Genomic DNA, 19,903 nt, shown 5'->3' with positions numbered 1-19,903 from the left:
AAGTGGATAAGATAAGTGAAAATACACATTAATTGCAGTATATATATATATATATAATAGTTAAAATAACCTCCATTGAAATCCTGATTAATGCATGGGTAATGATCATTTATTGACGTCGTATGGGAAATATAACAATCACACAGATTATTTTTCTGCATTTACTACTTTTATTTGTATACATTAACTACATTTAGCTAATTATATATTATATATGACTTATTTTTTAATGCAGGCCTTTTAATTGTGTTTTTGTAAAGTGTGGTTTAAGTACTTTTACTTATTATTTTAAGAAATAAATTGGGCTCATTTCCAGGTTCATAATGTTATTATTGGTGCATCATTTCTAACATCATAATTTATAAACTGAGCATGTGTTTTATTCGTTAAATCTTCTTATTTGGAAGTAACAAGAACACAGAATCATCCTGCAAAGGCAGGATGGAGAGACAACACGTACAATGGCAAACACAGATCAACACTGCTTCTCTAAATACGCGCTACAGCAGCATGTACAGATATGTTGTAATCGTTTCCATACAATGGCGCGTCCACCGCTTTTACTTTGAAGGCGAATTTATGTCATCCCGGTGAGCTTCGGGTAGTTTGACAGCTGACTCACAGGAGGGAGGAGGGCAATCCCTGCTTTTATTTTTCTTTGCAGACGGCCACAGTTAAGCACAAAAACAAACTTGAACCAGGCGAGCTGTGAGTCAACACCACCGCCAATGTTCTCGTCTGAAGTGGAGGAACTGGAGACTTTCATCTGAAGAGATTTTATCGGCTTCTTTTTTTCCGTTGTTGGACAAAAAAAACAGGGAAGGGCTCTCAAGAAAAACAAAACAACCTTTTGGAAATTAATTTATGCTTCATTGAGTACGCACTTTACGCACAGGGATCACCATGAAACTTTGAGATGTTGGATCAGCGCGCCTTTGTTGTTGTTCACGCGTTAGGCCTTATTTCCTTTGTTGGTGTCAGTTCTCCAGAGCTCACTGTAACCATGTGTCGCGGCTAAACACTTTATCGCGCGCACACGCACGCACACGGACACAAACAAACACAAAGACTTGGGACGGCATGGGGGCCAAGCAGAGCAACCCGGTATTCGACGGCAGGACTCGGGCTTATTCCAGCTCCGATCTCCCATCTGGAAACTCCGCCGGAGGCGGACGGATTGCGGGGTTTAGGTACACAAACGGACCAGATGGACCCCGGATCCGTTACACTGGTGGAGGGCCAAACAGCTCCGGGCTCAGTATACCGGCCAGCGGCAGGTCAGGGTCGCACGTCCTCAATCAAACCCTGGATGGCACAGATGGCGAGGAGGAGGGCGAGCTGCCACCTGAGGGCCACAGGTTGCTGATAGGCTCCCTACCGGCTCACCTGTCCCCTCACCTGCTGGGAGGTAAGAATGAAACGCATGACGTCCTACAAATTCAGTTACTCCATAAAGAAATGACTCAGTCGTATCATAGTTATATGGTATTGTTCTGTGCCTTTAAGAGACTTTTAATCTGTTACTCCCTCGTGAGTGCAGACATAATGGTGCCATCTTTTTGTAATGTTTGTTTTGTGTACAAGTAGTGTATTTTCATATTTTCATTTCATGTGGCATAACTGTCCCCACTAAATACCGTGTGTATGCCCCCCAGTTGGAGTCAAGAAGTTTGTTCATGTTTATCACAGATGACAACGTCATAGGAATCGCAGTTGCTGTCCAAATGTCTTCGTAATTTTCCATTTGTCACATGATACCTGGCCTATGGTAACGGCGGTCTGATGACTGTCTGAGCCCCTTTGTTTAGCAGTACTTTTACTGGAGCCACAGGTGGCTCCGCTGCGCTGCCGCCGCACGTCTTCTTCTGCTTCTCCTCTGTCTTGCAAAACACGGCCCTGTTTTTCACAGCGCATATGTAGGTCAGCAGATAAGAGCTTCCTGCTGGTTACACATTGCCTGAGACGCACGCACGCGCGCGCGCGCACTTCCTGAATGTGCAAGTCTAGATGTGTCTCAACTGTTTGGTTGTCTCGAGACCGGACCACAACAACAATAATTCAAACTATCATAAAATCACTGTTACTGTAAACGCTCCAGTTTCCTCATATTTCATAACAAGGTCAATAAAAAAAATAAAATGGCTGCATTTTGATTTCCCCTCCTTCTGCTTCTCGGTTATTTCCCACATGAGGAAGTCTAATCATTAATAACATCACCAGTAACCTTTGTTCGTCGGATCCGTGCGGTTGCCGTCCTGCAGGCCTCATTGTGTCCGCAGGCGCGGATCCACCCGTACGGCCACATGACACAACACAAACACGATGTTCGCTCCAGACAGAGAGAGATAATGACCGCCTGCATATAATACATGTGATGCTCTCTCTGCTGAGGTGTTATAACGTCAAACAGGAGGTCAGATTATGTAAGGTCAAGCAGCTCAGGAGGGGGAGGGGGGCTGATTTTGCAAGTGTATGTGGGTTAAATAATACATTATGAATAAACAAATGCCCCCTGTTGCATTTCATACATGTTGTTTACAGCAGACAGAGAGCCAGCAAGTGCATGGAGGTGTAACGCCATGCAGATCCGTGTCCGATGGAGATCATGCAAACGGTCCCATGCCCTCTTTGTGTACATATCAATAAAAAAAAGTTATGAGAGAGAAGAAGTTGGCACTACTACTCACTCATGCGCTTGTGTTTGTGTTTTTTCCTCCACAGGCTTCCACTGTCCTGTTTGCTCAAAGTTTATGGCATCAGATGAAATAGAGAAGCACCTGCTCATGTGTTTCAGCAAAACACGCCTCACCTACAACAGTAAGAAAACAGGGGGGGTTCTTCAAGTTGAAGGATTTGGTATTAGTTTGTTTTTTTTGGCCACATATACAACCAACATCTGTTATTTTGCAGTTTTAATGTTTATTAATCCTCAAAATAATCAAAAGTTTGTGTAAAACTGAACAAATTATTCAGATGTATAATTGCAGAACAAAAAAAGTACTTATTTACACACCACAGTCAGGCACCTCAGTCATATGTCACATTATAATGGAGTGCAACACGAGGCTCCTCTTGAAGGCGATACAACTTATTGCATTAAAAGATTCATAGATAGATTTGCAGCTACAGTATGTGACGCGGCTGCACATTAACACAGCCACCTCTCTGTACACATGCCTGCAGACTTTGTTAGCTTCCTGCTGGTTAAACGGTTGCCTGAAACAGACACACATACACAGGAAAGGCAAACACATCTTGTCTGTTGACATCCAGTTGTCACCACACACACTCTCTGCAAGTAGAAGACATCTCAGGGCTGGGCAGGGCTGCATGTATGCAAACAAGAGTGGATTGCTCATCTTTAAGCGCTGATGCATACGCAGAGACCTGCACGCTGCTTTCGGCTCGCACACGCCCACAGGCATGCATGCTGCTGATAAATACACAGGACGTCCTGTGCAGCTCATTGGGTAAAAGTGTGTCTTAGCTTATCCCAGGCGTACACATGTGTAAAAACTATGCAATCATCGGTTCATCGTCATGTAAATATATCTTATTTATAAGTGCGTGTCTATCTAACCCCCTCCTGCAGGGTTCGTTTAGCACATAAAAAGCCTCACACTGTTTTAGTTACTCCCCCGCCTCAGGTATTGACACAAGGGCCTGTCATGGCTAATATGCTAATGTGTGACAAAAGAAAAGTTCATAATACTTGTTTTTTTAGATATACCAAGCTATTATACACAACTGATTCTCACTGGAGAACGCGTAATTTACTCCCTGCAACACCGCAGAGGGATGCCAGGTCTCATCTACGGGTATCCTGGTACCAAAGGTTAAACAGATGGTTGTGCAGGGTTCGGTGACCGAACTGAACATCTGATGCATGATTTGGTGTGCGAGGCTGGCTCTTTTCTCAGTTTGTCTCTATCCGTATCGTCTTTCTCAGAGGACATCCTGTCCAGAGACTCTGGGGAATGTGCCATCTGTTTAGAAGAGCTGGAGCAGGGAGACACCATTGCCAGGCTGCCCTGCCTCTGCATCTACCATAAAGGGTAACTAACGCACATGAATAAACAGATGTGGTTGGAAATAGTTTGACGAATGCATTGAATTCCTTTTTACCGTACAAACGTCAAAGTATCGGTCTTCTCAAGAGAGCAAATAAACAAAATGTATAAAAGGGGACGTAGCCACCTGATGTTACGCAACGGTTTGTCAACTGCGTTTTTTTTTTTCCGACTTGAATTCAGCATTTTGGCTCGTCGTTTTTTTCCAATCTGGTATGACACAACAGGGCGAAGCAAACAAGAAGCCAATGCTGAATGTTTTGATATTTTTAGGCGACTAAAATGTTACAAATTAATTTCATGAACTGAAAACACTGTGAGAGAGCTAAAGTTCTGGGATGAACTCACAGACCAGACAACGCTGTGGTAGCGACCTGTCAATCACAACGGAGCCCTGCCCTGAAACAACCTGCTTTCATTGGCTATTTTACTCTTACGTTGGGACCGTACTTCACTAAATGAACGCCACGCTGTATTGAAGAAGACTTGACACTAGTGGTTGTAAACTCATGTTTACAATGTTTACTGCAGTAATAAATCAGTGAGAATTTGGGTAATTTTCTCATAAACTTCTATACAATCAAACTTATTTTTCAAACCTGGGAGTCCCCCGCTGCTAACAAGCATGGCTTCACTTTTCAGAACTGGAGGTTGCCGGGAAAACACCTCCAATCCTTTTGTAAAAACTCCGATAAATACAAGTGGTTGGGGAAGCAGTGTCTCGCTCCTGCTAGTGTATTTATTTTTATAGGAATAAAATAATTTAGGAAATATTCTTATTCACTTTTTTTCTGAGAGTTACATAAGAAGATTGACACATCCCTCTTTCACCGAACGGGAAGCTGCCACAAACATCTGGTAAGTTTAGATCAGCATAAAGACTGAAAACATGGCCAGCTCTGTCCAAAGGTAACAAAATCAATAAGACAAGATACAACATGTTCATTAGTGAGTTTAAAGATCCTGGAAGGCTGATTTTGTTGCCTTTTTGTTTCCTGTCTTTATGCAAGTTAAGCTAACCCGCCGCTCTGGGTAGCCCTATATTTAACAGACTGATATGAGAGTTGTATCAATCTTCTCACCTACCTCTCATACGTACACGTAATGTAGATGCGTGATTTGTTTATCCATCAGAGGACACCAAATATTAGATCAGTAGACGATTGAAACGCCTTGAGAAAACACACTGGTTGCCATCCAGGTAATTAGATGAAGATGTTCATCCTTTTGAGAACATGCCACCTCCATCACAAGAGACAATCCACCCTTTTGTCCTTCTCTTCCTGCTTCAGGTGTATAGACGAGTGGTTTGAGGTGAATCGCTCGTGTCCGGAGCATCCCGCCAACTAGAAGCTGCAGTTTCACCCTGCTGTACATCACCGTGGTGGACCGTGTGCCCTGACCTCATCCCAACACTGTCTGTTCCAGCTGAGCATCAGCGTTCCTCAGGGATTGTAAGACATTGTTGTGCGCAGGGTTTTTCGTATTGCCTCGTGGAATAGCGATGTACTTTGGATATGTTTCTCTAGACGTCGTGGGATGTTCAAAGAACCACTGGTGGAGTCAAGATTTGAATGTTCCTTTGCCACCTACTGGCCTACAGTGGGTACCGCGACCTGGGATGTGAACAGAAATGTTTTGTGAAACTGTGTGGTTTTAAAGCAGAGGACTTATTTAACCAACATAGTGGGAGAGTTGCGTCTCTTTTCAGCAGAGGGTTATACTTAGAGACTGAAAGACTTGATCAGAAGGCTGAAGGCTGATGTTGTGCAATGTGAAAAACAGCCATTCAGAATTAAAAAGGCCTTTTTCAGCTTTAAGGGACGATTACAGTGTTGATGGCAGTTAGGGAATAGACCTGAATTCTATTGTGAAATTGACAAAAAAAAAAATCTTCTGTGAAACAATCATGTGTCCTAGACCAAATAGTCTAACGTGAACTAGATGGATTTTGTTAATCACTTGTCCATTCAGAACCACAGTAATGTGATTGTGTAGTTAAGCGGTGAGTTAAAAGATAGGCTTAAACATATCTAATAATGATTCAAACTCTTAAGGAGTGCCATAATATGCTGCTATGTCATAGACTGGAATGTTTTCCTGTAACCTTTGAACCGTTGTCTGTCATTCTATTTGTACTGTAATGAATTGCACAACAATAAATGTTTTGTCAATGTGTCACTATACTGGAAACAAACTAATAAATGTTTAATGTAAAATACTTATCTTTATGTAATAGAAACGATGAAGGGGAAAAAATAGATATGTAAAAGGGGGAGCATTTATAACATGGATGTGAAAGAAATCTGCAGTTTGCAGTTGGGAAACTAAGGTAAGGTATCATCCATAAAGGAATTTCCACGAGTACGATCCAAAAACAAGACGACTGATTGCTTAAGCAGTCGGAGATGACGAAGAGGGCATGCAGGGACACGGATCAAGTGTTCTTTCTGTTGCCGTCTGAAGAAATGACTTCTTTTAATTTACTTAAGGCGTTGCATAGATAATAGCTCTGTACAGAAAGTACAGTTACCACTATTGTACACAGCTCTGCTAGCAAGTTATGTTGAATGCGTTGCAGTACTGCGTGGAACAAAGCTTATTTTTCGATATGAAGTAAAGTCACAACGAGCAGGTGTGGATGATGTTGGTGCATGTCATCACTTCATAGGGAAATTAAGAACAAGCATTCTGGCAGAAAGCATTCTTTACAAGCGGAGCTCCCCTTCACCCTTCTTAAGATGCTCCTCTCACGTGTGAAACATGTGTGAGCATGGTGACAGGCTGCCAAACACACAGGGCATAATTCTCCAATTAATTTTACATGTATTTTACATGCAGTGGTGAGAGAGGAGGGGCAGGAGGTCAAGGAGAGGGAGGAGAACGAGAGAGGGGGATAGCAAGAGGAAATAAAGAAAGAGACATGTATATGTTTACCAGGCTCGAGCGTGATCTTCAAAGTTCTCTGTTCTTCAGGTGGTGTGGACTCCAGTTTGGTTGCTGCTACACTGGTGAAGCTGGCCAAGGAGGCGAAGCTGCAGTATCACATCCAGACATTTGTAATCGGGTCAGAGGACAGTCCAAACATCATAGCTACTCACAAGGTCAGCCCCCTTTTCAAGACAAGATAATACACATATTAAAACAAGGGGTGCTGGATAGCTCAGTGGTAGAGTTGGCGCTCCATGTACCGGCCAAGTGCTTACTGCAGCGGACCTAGGTTCAAATCTGACAGGCGGCTCTTTCTGCATGTTGTCCCTCTCTCCACCACCCCCCTCTTTCACACTACTCTGTCCTATCTCAATAAAGGCAAAAAATAATATCAATATCAATTCAATTATTATTAATAAAAGGTGTCAGGCAAAGTGCAGTGTTGAAATATACAAACAGCGAAAAGAACAGCAGTATCATATTACAAATGCTTTCAATTATGTATTTTAAGTTTTCTCAAGCATCAAAGAGATAATGTTATGTTATGTTATGTTTATTTATTTGATATGGACATCACAAATACATTAAGACTGTTCCAGTAGACAGACCAGATGCTTTGCTTGAGTGTGTTTAGCACAAGTGCTAATTTTCAACACCAGTCCATAGGCGGCTAATCTAAAAATACAGAACATATTATCAACAGTATTAGATAAAACCAAGTGCATGACACTACATCATGACAGTTGCATACTAAAAAATACAGAGCACAAGATCAACGAGAGGAGATTGAGCAAACAGAAATCAAAATAGTAACAATAAAAAAGTCCATATTTATACATGTGAGCATTGTTGTTTTGCTTTAAACCATGCTTTTAGTCCTCTGTTAAACGAGTTTGTGTCAGTCTCCAGTTTCAGGTGAGTGGGTAAAATGTTCTATAGGTTAACCCCTTTTATTGAAAAGGCAGACTGTCCAAATGATGTTGTACACTTGGGAACAATGCAGTCGCCATTGTGGGAGGCTCGTGTGTTTACTCGGCTTGTGCTACAGCGTCTTTTTATCAGTGCAGAAAACAGGGATGATACACAGTTATGAAGACATTTAAAAACAAGTCTGATATTACAGTAAATTATAAAGTTTTCAAATGCAAGAAGGTTGTGTTTTCTCAGGATGCCGCAGTGGTGCCATCTCATTGGTTTTTGATCCATCATTTTTATTGCTTGCTTATATATTGCTATTATGGGTTTCAAAGTGACTTGAGAGGCTTGAGACCAAGACGTGATGCAATATGACAAATGAGAGAGAATCATAGCATGCATGTAGAGTTGTGCAGCTTTACATGACAGGTCTCTTCGAATAAAACGAAAACAATTGAGATTTGGTTTAACCTTCTTGCAGATGTGATGTACTTGTTTATCAAATTTAAAATGTTTGTCTAGTGTAATCCCCAGGTATTTAACCTCATTCACCACAGTAATTATTTCATTTTTGATCTTCACCTCAAACAGATCGTTCACAGGCCTATTGCGAATAGAAATACACATAGAAACAGTTTTCTTGACATTCAGGGTTAAGTGAGACATTTCAAGCCAGTGAGTGACTCTCTTAAGTGCTTGCGTGAGGAGGTCAGCTGCTTTGCTAGCTGTTTTAGCAGATGCATAGATGACTGTATCGTCAGCGTACATCTGGCAGCTGACACCTGGACAACTTAGTGGCAGGTCATTGATGTACATAGTGAACAACAGTGGTCCAAGTATGGACCCCTGTGGTACTCCCATGTTGTTGGTGAGAAGTTGGGATTTTTCCCCATTTACCTTGACACACTGTTGTCTTTCCCCCAGATATGATTTAAACCACTGGGTGGCATCTGTAGACATTTTAAAACGTTTTAACTTGGCCAAGAGGACACTGTGGTCGACAGTGTCGAAAGCCTTTTTGAGGTCCAAGAACACTGTCCCCACAACATTTCCCTTGACCATTAGACCCTTGACCCTCTCAATAAGATAACAGTTGGCTAATTCTGTGGAATATTTAGGCCTGAATCCAAATTGCTGTGGATGGAGCAGTTGGTTGGTCTCCAAATAATCCGTCAGTTGTATCGCAACAATCTTCTCCAGGACTTTTGAGACTACAGGGAGAATAGCAATAGGCCTATAGTTACTCGCCATGTCTTTGTCTCCCGACTTGTAAATAGGAGCAATTATTGCTGTTTTCCAGCTTTCTGGGAATGTGCTTGTTCTTATTGAGAGGTTCACTAAATAAGTAATAGGCAACAAAAAGTCTTTCTGATATTTCTTAATTAAACCCGCATTTAAATCATTAATATCCTTTGACATTGAGTTGTTCATATTTGCAATAACCTTTTTAACTGTATCACTGGATACCTCTTTAATGCAAAAGCCATCTGAGGAGACATTATCACATTCTTCAGGGGATATCTCAGGGTCAGCTGAATTAAAATGACTAGCAAGTTCATGCACAGACTCAATAAAAAAATGGTTAAAAACATTTGCCATTGACTCACTACTTTCAATTCAGTTATTGTCTACTTTAAGACTGGTTATTTTGGGGTGTTTTTGTTTACTTGAGTCTGTTAGTCTATGGATCTGCTGCCACAGTTTAGAACTGCTGTCATTAGCCTCTTCAATGAGTTTGAGGAAGTAGTTACTCTTGGCCTTCCGTAGCTCAGACACCACTTTGTTCCTCAGACTAGTGAAGGTAAGGTGGTCTGTGTTGTTTTTCGTCACTAAGGACTTTTTAAGGGCAAGATCTCTCTTTTTCATGAGTTGGTGGATACCATTATCAAACCATGGAAGAGATAATTTCTTCGGCCTGCTTTTCCATGTTTTTGTATGTTTACTTATCAGATTACCTAAAATTGAGGTGAACTTGTTTACACTGTGATTCAAGGTTGACTCTTATGGTTTCCCAGTTTACTAGTGATAAATCATTTTCAAAATCTGCCATTTTTGACTTAGGAATTCCTGTTGTCTTTTGATTTACAGTTTTGCTATGGTGAACAAAGCATTTTTTTGTTAACTTTCTTACAATTAGTACCATATTATGATCTGAAAGACCAGTGATTAGATTGTACGTTTTTACTGCTCTCTCTGGCCTGTTTGTGAAAATCAGATCAATGAGTGTCCCACTCTTTCTTGTAATGCGGGTAAGTTTGTCAATCAGCTGTTTGTATTTAAATTTCTCCATGAGTGGTTTCAATTTAGATTTTTCACTTTTCTCCATCCAATTTATATTAAAATCACCAAGTAAGATACATTCATTACATTTGTCACAAATAGAGAGAAGACTATTTAATTAATTATAAAAATCTGCACCATGAGAAGGAGGGTTATACAGAACAACAATATTAAAATTCATATTTGGTGAGAGAGTTACACTAAGTCCCAAACACTCTAGGTCCATGCTGACATCAAGGTTAAAACATCTGAAATGCTCCTTTATGTAAATTACAACACCCCCTCCCTTGCTCGTGGTTCTATCTTTCCTATAGCATGAGTATCCTAGTACACTGATTAGATCACTAGAGATATTACAATTAAGCCAGCTCTCAGATATACATAAAAAAATCCAAGTTAGATTCCATAAGCAGTTTCCTAATCTGATCTATTTTTGGTAAAAGCTTCTAATATTTATATGGCCACCCAGCAGGCCTTTGGGTTTCGATGCTGTGAATCATTGCTGCTTCTTCAAATATTCAAGACAAGTCACTCTGTAAAGATGAAGATACGGCAAATTGAGCCACTGAGAGCCACTCTATCAGCCTGTGGTTGGGGGATTTGACTTTTTTTTAACTTTGCAGTGCTCTGGAGCAGGGTTTGTAATGAGTGGTTCTCTATTTCTTGTTTCTTATATTTGAATCATATGCCATATATCAACATGTGTCCGAATGTTGACAGCAGCCGATGGCGGCACGTGAGGATTGATAATATACACTTTTAAATGTTATATCTGAGAGGTAGCTGAGCCTAAATCAAATGTTCTCTTTGCAGAAGCACATCTTGAACTGTATGCTGTGATGAAGCACTTAAAATTAATGTCAGAGGTAATAAACAAGGTGTTGAACTAAAATATACTGCTCTTTAAAATTCAGTCAGTCGAGGTTGTCGGGTGCCTGATCAGGATGCCTACATAGTTCCACATGTGTTCCTTTATAGTTTTGATGTCTTCAGTATATATTATGTCATGTCAAATGTCTTGCATTACTAATTATAGTAGGTCACATAAAAAGAGTCCTCAATTAAGCTAGCCCCGTGGGAGTATGTAAATGGAGGAATCAGGAGGGAACCAGTGTTTCGGGGACCACCTCAACCACAAGCACCTCCATTTGAAGTACATTTCCTCATTTCTACATAGGCAAACATTTAGTGTGGATCTCACACACTAATTAATGAAATGATCTCCAACACAGCCGAGTTGAATCTACATCTCAGCAACAAACGGACATGAGCAACAGTTTTTAAGGCGTTTGTTGTGTGGACAGAAAGCTTCACTCAAGTATCTTTTGTGGGTTCACAGTATGTCACAATTATTTCCCATAACTTTACTCGTGAAAACACAGCACAGAAGAAGTGAAAGGACCTACAGAATTACACTTTATAAACGTAAATATCCATCCACGTTTTATTACATTAAAATATGGGGAATTTTACACTGTGCGTTTGGTTTCTTAAGCACCCGTTTCCCAGAAACGAGTTACTTCTTTCAAAAACAACTGAATAAAACACATCAGTCGACCCAAATGGCACAAAGTAACAAAATCATGAACATAACATTATTGTTCGGTTTCACCAGCAAAAATACAATGCAAGAAATCTTCCCATGTCACAAAATATCAGGAAGTAAAAAAACAACTTGTCAAAAACTTTACAAAATTAATATCTGTATTTTGTAGAATAATCCTTTGGAGACACGACCAGACCTCTTCCTTTTCTTGCTCCACGGTACACCGTTTCAACTATGTCTATCATCTCCTGTTTGTCCTCCATTGTCCAGTTAATCTTGTTGTTGTTGCCAGTACCCAAATCAATCATGATGTGTTTGTTCCTGAAAAACAATAACAATGTGAAATTCTAAAGTTGCACAGAAGTTCCTCAAAAATGGCAGACAGAAGGCTTTATATGAGACAATCCTCATACAGCAACAAGCTAATTTAAAATCACAATACAAGAAGACTGATCACTGATATTAATACAGACATCCGAGTGCCTTACCTGAAGAAGAACATGACGGTGCAGGGGTCGTACAACTCGTACATCTTGTTGAAGTCGGGCACTTCTGTGATGTCCACCAAGTAAATGACTGCAAAATTCTTCACCTAAAAAACATTGATATAATAGTAAACCATCAAGGTATTATTATGAACAGCTAAACTGTCAACATAGAGGCAGAACAACACAACAGTGAAAGGTCAGTTTCTGGATTAAACAGTTCTCTTGGATGTTTTTTTTTGTTTTTACACAAATTACACTACTTGCTTTGCCAGTTCAAACAACAATGCATCTAATGATTGTATTTAATTACATTGCATGTGCTCTGGCTACCTGATTACATTTATGTTATATTTCCTAATACTGTTTGAGATTTTTTGATTGTTAAGCACTCAGTTGTTTTTAAATGTGCTTTATCAATACATTTTGATTAGACTGGATACAAAAAGCTCAATTACCTTGGCCTAAACATGCTGTTCATGACCTGCCACCAACCTCCTTTGCCTTTCCTGCAATACTTCACCTTCTAAGTGTACTACAACGAAAATGGGCAAATGTAACACACCCACCACACCAACCCACGGGTTACTCACAACCCCCGGTGGAGGAGAGGTTCGCCTCCTTACCCCTGTGGGTTATGGGGGTGGGGGGTTCTGCTGCATAGTTCTGCTAGGAGACTTCATGCGCACATGGGCAGCGATAGAGATACCTGGAGCACCGTGATTGGGTGGAACTAATCTAAATCCGAGTGGTTGTCATTTGTTATTGCACTTCTTTGCTAGTCATGGAAGTTCGAACATTTGCTGAATTTTTATAAATGCTTGTATTATCAGGTCAACACATTTTTATAAATGCTTGTATTATCAGGTTGACCTGATAATACAAGCATTTATAAAAATTCAGCGAAACTTTTTAATACTCTCCCGTGAAACTCGCGTCACGGCATCGGCTGGGTAAACACGGAAGTAGCGTCTACGCTGCGGTAGCGTTAGTTAGCGTTAGTTATTCCCACGTCTTTACACTTTGGTAACATTATATCACATGACAATAAATTTATCGTACACACTAAAGTGTAGCGTATAATAATACAGATATATGTTGCTGAATCAGCTCATGAATAACAATAAGCTTTGTTGGTTTCTGTTGATGTTCACGTGCAACTTCACTTACTAAAGACAAGCCATATGTATAAAATACACGTTATCGCTGGAAAACTGATGCATTTGTCACATCGGACCAGCGGGTGTCGCTGTCGAGCAGGTTAAGTTAGCATGGGGTCGCTAAAAACGCTACAACAACACAAACACGGTTTATAGACTGGATCAAACACAAACCTTTTCAGCGATGCTATAGAGAACTTCGTCCATTTTCATACAAGTTGGGTCCCAGTCGTGTCCGAAACGGATCACGAGGACTCGGTCCTCCTCCGACAGGATGGCTTGGTCGACCTGCCAACCATTATGGAGATGCGGTAGCATGTACGACATCTTGATCCTAAGCGGTCGATTTCCAAGCTAGAAAGCAACACATTCATCTTCAGCTCCATTTGACATATGAGGCAGTTAGAGTAGCTGTCAATTAATGATTTCTGCTCATAGTTTGAGTAGGAATGTGCAGTGAACGTTAGCTTGCTAACAACAGCTAACGGCGAGCTAGTTAGCTTGGCGTTGGGTGAGAAAATGTAGGTTGGAATGAGAGACTAATAATTAAACCTTAACAACTTACCTTAAAATAAAGTGTAACGCGTATTAAAACGTAGCTTGTTAACTCGAATATGAGGCAAGAACAATGTTTACTGCTGCCGCTGTGTACCTATTCGTAAACGGTACGGTCTTGTTCTGTATATACGTCATCAAACGATCGACAGTGTGGACGCGACGTGATTACGTCGTCTTCTTCTTCTTCTTCTTCTTCTTCTTCTTCTTCTTCTTCTTTGTGATGTTTTCTGGCGGTTGACAAACAACTTTTGGTGCATTACCGCCACCTACTGGTATGGAGTGTGGACCGGGACTTTCCTACATTCTATTAATAAAAAAAATAAAAAATAAAAAATAAAAATAAATTAAAAAAAAAAGGAGAAAAAAAGGTGAGAGACCAAAATATAAATAATAATATCCAAAATTATATATGTGATTACGTCACGCATATGTTTGCGTTTTCATTGGTCCAATCCCCCAGGACTTCTTCTTCTTCTTCTTCTTTGTGTTTTTTTTTTGGCGGTTGGCAACCAGCGTTAAGGTGCATTACCTCCACCTACTATGTTGGAGTGTGAACCAGAGTTATCTACCCATTAATCTGCTAAATTCTTCCCATCAATCCTGTTTGTCTCAAATATTTAAATAGTTTTCCTACCCCAGCTTCAAATACATTTTCCAAACTAAAATCTTCTATTCCCATTTCCCTTATTTCCCTTTTTAATGTTTCTCGTTCTTGTGAATATTTTTGACAGTGCATAATGACATGTTTAACTGACTCTTCTGATCCTATACAACTCTCACATAAACCTGTAGGATGTTTCTTTATTAAATGCAATGTTTTATTAAGTCTTGTATGTCCTACCCTCAATCTTGTTAAAATCGTATCTTCTTCGGTGCTCCTTTTGGTTGTTTTCTTTGTGTTTACTTCTCGCTGTATTGTATAAAGATGTCGTCCTGTAACATCTGTTTCCCATTTGCGTTGCCATTCTTTTATAATCTTTTTCTTAATTATATCTCTTGCTTCTGCTTTGCTAAATGAAATGTTCATTATGTTATTCTGCTTTAGCGACTGTTTTGCCAAATCGTCTGCTTTTTCATTGCCTTTAATCCCTCTGTGAGCTGGTATCCACATAAATGCTACTGTTAGATACCTTCTTTCAAATCTATACAGAGTTTCATATATTTCATGCACAATATCCTGTCTACTCTGAGAGTTGAATGTCTGCAATGACATCAATGCAGAGCTTGAATCAGTACAAATAATAACCTTTCTTATGTTTTTATGTTCTATCCATTGTAAGGCTGTCCAAATTCCCATCATTTCGACTGTATACACTGATAAATGTTGTGATGTTCTTCTTTTAACAGAAACTTGTAATGATGGAATAAAAAACGCAAAGCCTGTGCTTCCTGTATTTGGGTCTTTTGATCCATCAGTGTATACTGGTACATATGTTTGGTATTGCGTTTGTATTCTGTTTTCAGTCAAATTTACAATATTTCCAGGTAATGTACGGATTTTTTCCAACAAAAATAAATTGATTGTCACTGGGGGAAATAACCAAGGTGGTGTTATTGAGATTGCTGCTGTAGGAATAAATGTTTTCTGAGTTAAACCTAACTCTGTAGCCACTTTTCTATTGGTCCATGCAAAACACTGCTGTTTAGCCCTTTCACTCTCCCAGCATGGCTGCAGTACCTTTTTAGTTGGGTGTCTGCCCTCACTATGCCCTTGCAGATTTGTCCAGTAGTTTAACCTCAGCTGTTTCCGTCTAATCTGCAGCGGCATCTCCCCCATCTCTACCTGAAGAGCAGACACAGGAGTTGTTTTAAAAGCACCACAACACAGTCTCAAAGCCTGAGCTTGAATCACCTCCAACTTCTTTAGTGAGGTTTTTGATGCTGAACCATAAGCTATGCAACCATATTCTAAAACCAATCTAATCAAAGCTATATAAATGTTTTTTAATAGCAGATCTGCTTGCCCCCCATTCTGATCCTGTTAAACATCTCATTACATTCAAAAATCTTTTTACATTTGGTACTTATCTTATCTATGTGTTCATTCCATGTTAACTTTTCATCAAACCACATGCCTAAAAACTTAAAGACTTTCACTTGTTCTATACTTTGTCCATACATCTTTATCTGTGCGTTTACCAGTCTTTTTCTGGTGAAAATTACTGTTTTTGTTTTTTCCACTGAAAACTTGAATCCCCATGAATATGACTTCTCAACGAACGAAAGATGAACTATTCACCTTTAAAAGATATACAGACAAAGGTCCCCTCGCAGCAGATGAGTAAACACTGGACCGACCTGGAGGAAATGGAGGCCGCTTTATGGCTCGGTTAGAGTATTTACGAACCCTTAAATCAGAGCATCTACAAGTTAATCACATTTCCAGTTATATTTCTAGCGTTGTATTGGTGTTTTGTTTATTACATCTGTTATTGTTTTATTCACTTTTGTTTAATCCCTAGTTAATCAATAAATTCCCCTAAAGCATAAAGTCGTTGTCCGTGGATATTTCAAGAACTTATGATCTAAGGAAATGAGACTAATTTATTAAATGATATTGATTAATTGTTAATTAATGAATAAGTGGTCGTTAGAGTCATTAACGTGAATTCTATAAAGTTCTGTCTGACCAACAGATGGTGCCCCTTTTACGAGAGCAGGTATTGAAATTGTAGATTAATATACATTGATATACATATTTTAATATCGTAATTTCCTTACATACACAGTTTACGTAGGTGCCATTAGGTATTAACCCTTATCTTCCTACATAGTATTAGACTCGCTTCTTCTTTCCAGCATTCCCGGATGAGCTAAAGTGGTCTTTAGCTTTTCTCTTTTGCCCTCCTCATTCAAATTATCAGAACTATGGATTTTACTCAGTGCCTTCACTATCATCTCTGCTTTTCCTTCATCATCTACTGCAGTAATCTCCGCCATTTTCAATACTGGATATTGCCACTCCCTTCTGATTCCTCTCATACTTTTAATCATGTTCCATACATCTTCCACTTGTGTAGTTCTACCAATTTTATTACAAAAGGTCTGCCAGCTCTGCCTCTTTGCATTACGTATACGTAATGTATACGTATATACGTATATGTATTATCATTCTATGTTTGTATTAACCAGACCTCACATCATATAAATAGACCTGTATATATATATATATATATATAACATATCCTCTTTGGTTTGCTGCTGTGTTCTATCGCTTGAGCACCGTAGTCACGTTGATTTTGTTGTCCGACTTGACGGCGTTTGGCTGCCGTCTCTTTTAGAGCCCGCCCCCTCAGACACCTGCAGCTCTCGTCGGCGTGATAAGTCAAGTCAAGTCAAGTCAAGACCATCCTGAACAAGCCTAAAGACTGGAGGAATGAAAAAAAGGTAAACAAAGGGTAGAGTCGAATAGTGAAAAAATATTAAGAGAGAATGGCCGAAACAATAACGTTTTTTGATGGAGGGAAAAACCTGAGCACCCGGAGTAAACCTGTGTGTGTGTGTGTGGGGGGGGGGGGGGTTCCAAAGCTCTCTAGGGGGTGATTTGTTTTCTGAGGGCGTCCTGCTCTCTGCAGTTGGCATCTTTCTTTGCCCTCATCGCAGTGCACTTCCCCTCCAGAGCTTTTTCTTTGTCTATTTTTTTGGAGAGCTTCATAAGTTCCTTATGAAGCCTCTCATTCTCCCGTTTCGCGATGTTCTTCTCTGCTTTCAGGGAGTTGTAGATGGCGGTCAAAGCTCTTTCCCCCTGGAGTTTGTTGTGGAGCTCAAGAGCCTGGCACTGAAGAGTCTCATTTTCTTGCCTCAGGGCTTCGTTCTCCGAATTCAGGGCGTTGCTTTTGTCCAGGAAAGTCTTTTTGTCGGAGAGCTTTTTCTGCAGCTTTTTGATGCAGGAAAAAACCGGAGCACCCGGAGTAAACCTTGTCAAAATATTAGTTAATTAAAGTTTTAAGAGAGAATGGCCGAATTAATAAAGTTTTTTGATGGAGGGCAAAACCGGAGCACCCGGAGTAAACCTGCGTGCGTGCGTGTGCGTGTGTGTGTGTGTGTGTGGGGGGGGGGGGGTTCCAAAGCTCTCTAGGAGGTGATTTGTTGTCTGAGGGCGTCCTGCTCTCTGCAGATGGCATCTTTGTCTGCCCTCATCGCAGTGCACTTCCCCCCCCCCCAGAGCTTTTTCTTTGTCTGCTTTTTTGGAGAGCTTCTGATGTTCCTTACGAAGCCTTTCGTTCTCCCGTTTCGCGGTGTTCTTCTCCGCTTTCAGGGAGTTGTAGATGGCAGTCAAAGCTCTTTCCCCCTGGAGTTTGTTGTGGAGCTCAAGAGCCTGGCACTGAGGAGTCTCATTTTCTTGACACAGGGCTTCGTTCTCCGAATTCAGGGTGTTGCTTTTGTCCAGTAAAGACTTTTTGTCGGAGAGGTTTTTCTGCAGCTCTTTGATGCAGGAAAAAGCCGGAGCACCCGGAGTAAACCTTGTCAAAATATTAGTTAATTAAAGTTTTAAGAGCGAATGGCCGAATTAATAAAGTTTTTTGATGGAGGGAAAAACCGGAGCACCCGGAGTTAACCTTGTCAAAATATTAGTTAATTAAAGTTTTAAGAGAGAATGGCCGAATTAATAAAGTTTTTTGATGGAGGGCAAAACCGGAGCACCCGGAGTAAACCTGCGTGCGTGCGTGTGCGTGTGTGTGTGTGTGTGTGTGGGGGGGGGGGTTCCAAAGCTCTCTAGGAGGTGATTTGTTGTCTGAGGGCGTCCTGCTCTCTGCAGATGGCATCTTTGTCTGCCCTCATCGCAGTGCACTTCCCCCCCCAGAGCTTTTTCTTTGTCTGCTTTTTTGGAGAGCTTCTGATGTTCCTTACGAAGCCTTTCGTTCTCCCGTTTCGCGGTGTTCTTCTCCGCTTTCAGGGAGTTGTAGATGGCAGTCAAAGCTCTTTCCCCCTGGAGTTTGTTGTGGAGCTCAAGAGCCTGGCACTGAAGAGTCTCATTTTCTTGACACAGGGCTTCGTTCTCCGAATTCAGGGTGTTGCTTTTGGCCAGTAAAGACTTTTTGTCGGAGAGGTTTTTCTGCAGCTTTTTGATGCAGGAAAAAACCGGAGCACCCGGAGTAAACCTTGTCAAAATATTAGTTAATTAAAGTTTTAAGAGCGAATGGCCGAATTAATAAAGTTTTTTGATGGAGGGAAAAACCGGAGCACCCGGAGTAAACCTTGTCAAAATATTAGTTAATTAAAGTTTTAAGAGAGAATGGCCGAATTAATAAAGTGTTTTGATGGAGGGAAAAACCGGAGCACCCGGAGTAAACCTGCGTGCGTGCGTGCGTGCGTGTGCGTGTGTGTGTGTGTGTGTGGGGGGGGGGGGTTCCAAAGCTCTCTAGGAGGTGATTTGTTGTCTGAGGGCGTCCTGCTCTCCTCAGATGGCATCTTTGTCTGCCCTCATCGCAGTGCACTTCCCCCCCCAGAGCTTTTTCTTTGTCTGCTTTTTTGGAGAGCTTCTGATGTTCCTTACGAAGCCTTTCGTTCTCCCGTTTCGCGGTGTTCTTCTCCGCTTTCAGGGAGTTGTAGATGGCAGTCAAAGCTCTTTCCCCCTGGAGTTTGTTGTGGAGCTCAAGAGCCTGGCACTGAACAGTCTCATTTTCTTGCCTCAGGGCTTCGTTCTCCGAATTCAGGGCGTTGCTTTTGTCCAGGAAAGTCTTTTTGTCGGAGAGCTTTTTCTGCAGCTTTTTGATGCAGGAAAAAACCGGAGCACCCGGAGTAAACCTTGTCAAAATATTAGGTAATTAAAGTGTTAGGAGAGAATGGCCAAATTAACAACGTTTTTTGATGGAGGGAAAAACCGGAGCACCCGGAGTAAACCTCTGATGTGTGTGTGTGTGTGGGGGGGATTTCCAAAGCTCTCTAGGGGGTGATTTGTTGTCTGAGGGCGTCCTGCTCTCTGCAGATGGCATCTTTGTCTGCCCTCATCGCAGT

General features: G+C 40.9%; 2 protein-coding genes and 1 long non-coding RNA gene across 3 annotated transcripts; 1 reads left to right on the top strand and 2 right to left on the bottom strand.

Annotated features, from left to right (window-relative positions):
* The first annotated feature begins 660 nt into the window (after positions 1-660).
* LOC311027904 (E3 ubiquitin-protein ligase znrf2-like) lies at positions 661-6,249 on the top strand. The gene is made up of 4 exons (XM_084032125.1): positions 661-1,408; positions 2,722-2,817; positions 3,950-4,055; positions 5,363-6,249. Exons 1-4 carry the CDS (start codon positions 1,081-1,083, stop codon positions 5,418-5,420), a joined length of 588 nt encoding a protein of 195 aa, XP_083888251.1. The 5' UTR covers positions 661-1,080; the 3' UTR covers positions 5,421-6,249.
* Positions 4,242-5,356, bottom strand: LOC311027905. Its single transcript, XR_014598649.1, has 2 exons — positions 4,564-5,356; positions 4,242-4,524 (listed from the first exon to the last, which is right to left on the bottom strand). It is a non-coding gene; the product is annotated as an uncharacterized lncRNA (long non-coding RNA).
* A 5,377-nt stretch (positions 6,250-11,626) lies between the features above and the next one.
* txnl4a (thioredoxin-like 4A) lies at positions 11,627-14,089 on the bottom strand. Its single transcript, XM_084031753.1, has 4 exons — positions 13,953-14,089; positions 13,562-13,741; positions 12,231-12,334; positions 11,627-12,063 (listed from the first exon to the last, which is right to left on the bottom strand). The coding sequence occupies exons 2-4, from the start codon at positions 13,712-13,714 to the stop codon at positions 11,892-11,894; spliced, it is 429 nt and encodes a 142-aa protein (XP_083887879.1). The 5' UTR covers positions 13,715-13,741; positions 13,953-14,089; the 3' UTR covers positions 11,627-11,891.
* Between the last annotated feature and the right edge of the window lie 5,814 nt (positions 14,090-19,903).

This window comes from Eutrigla gurnardus, assembly GCF_963514095.1.
Source record: "Eutrigla gurnardus genome assembly, chromosome: 17".
In the NCBI taxonomy this organism is placed as follows: Eukaryota; Metazoa; Chordata; class Actinopteri; order Perciformes; family Triglidae; genus Eutrigla; species Eutrigla gurnardus.
This window is presented reverse-complemented; position numbering and strand designations above follow the sequence as displayed.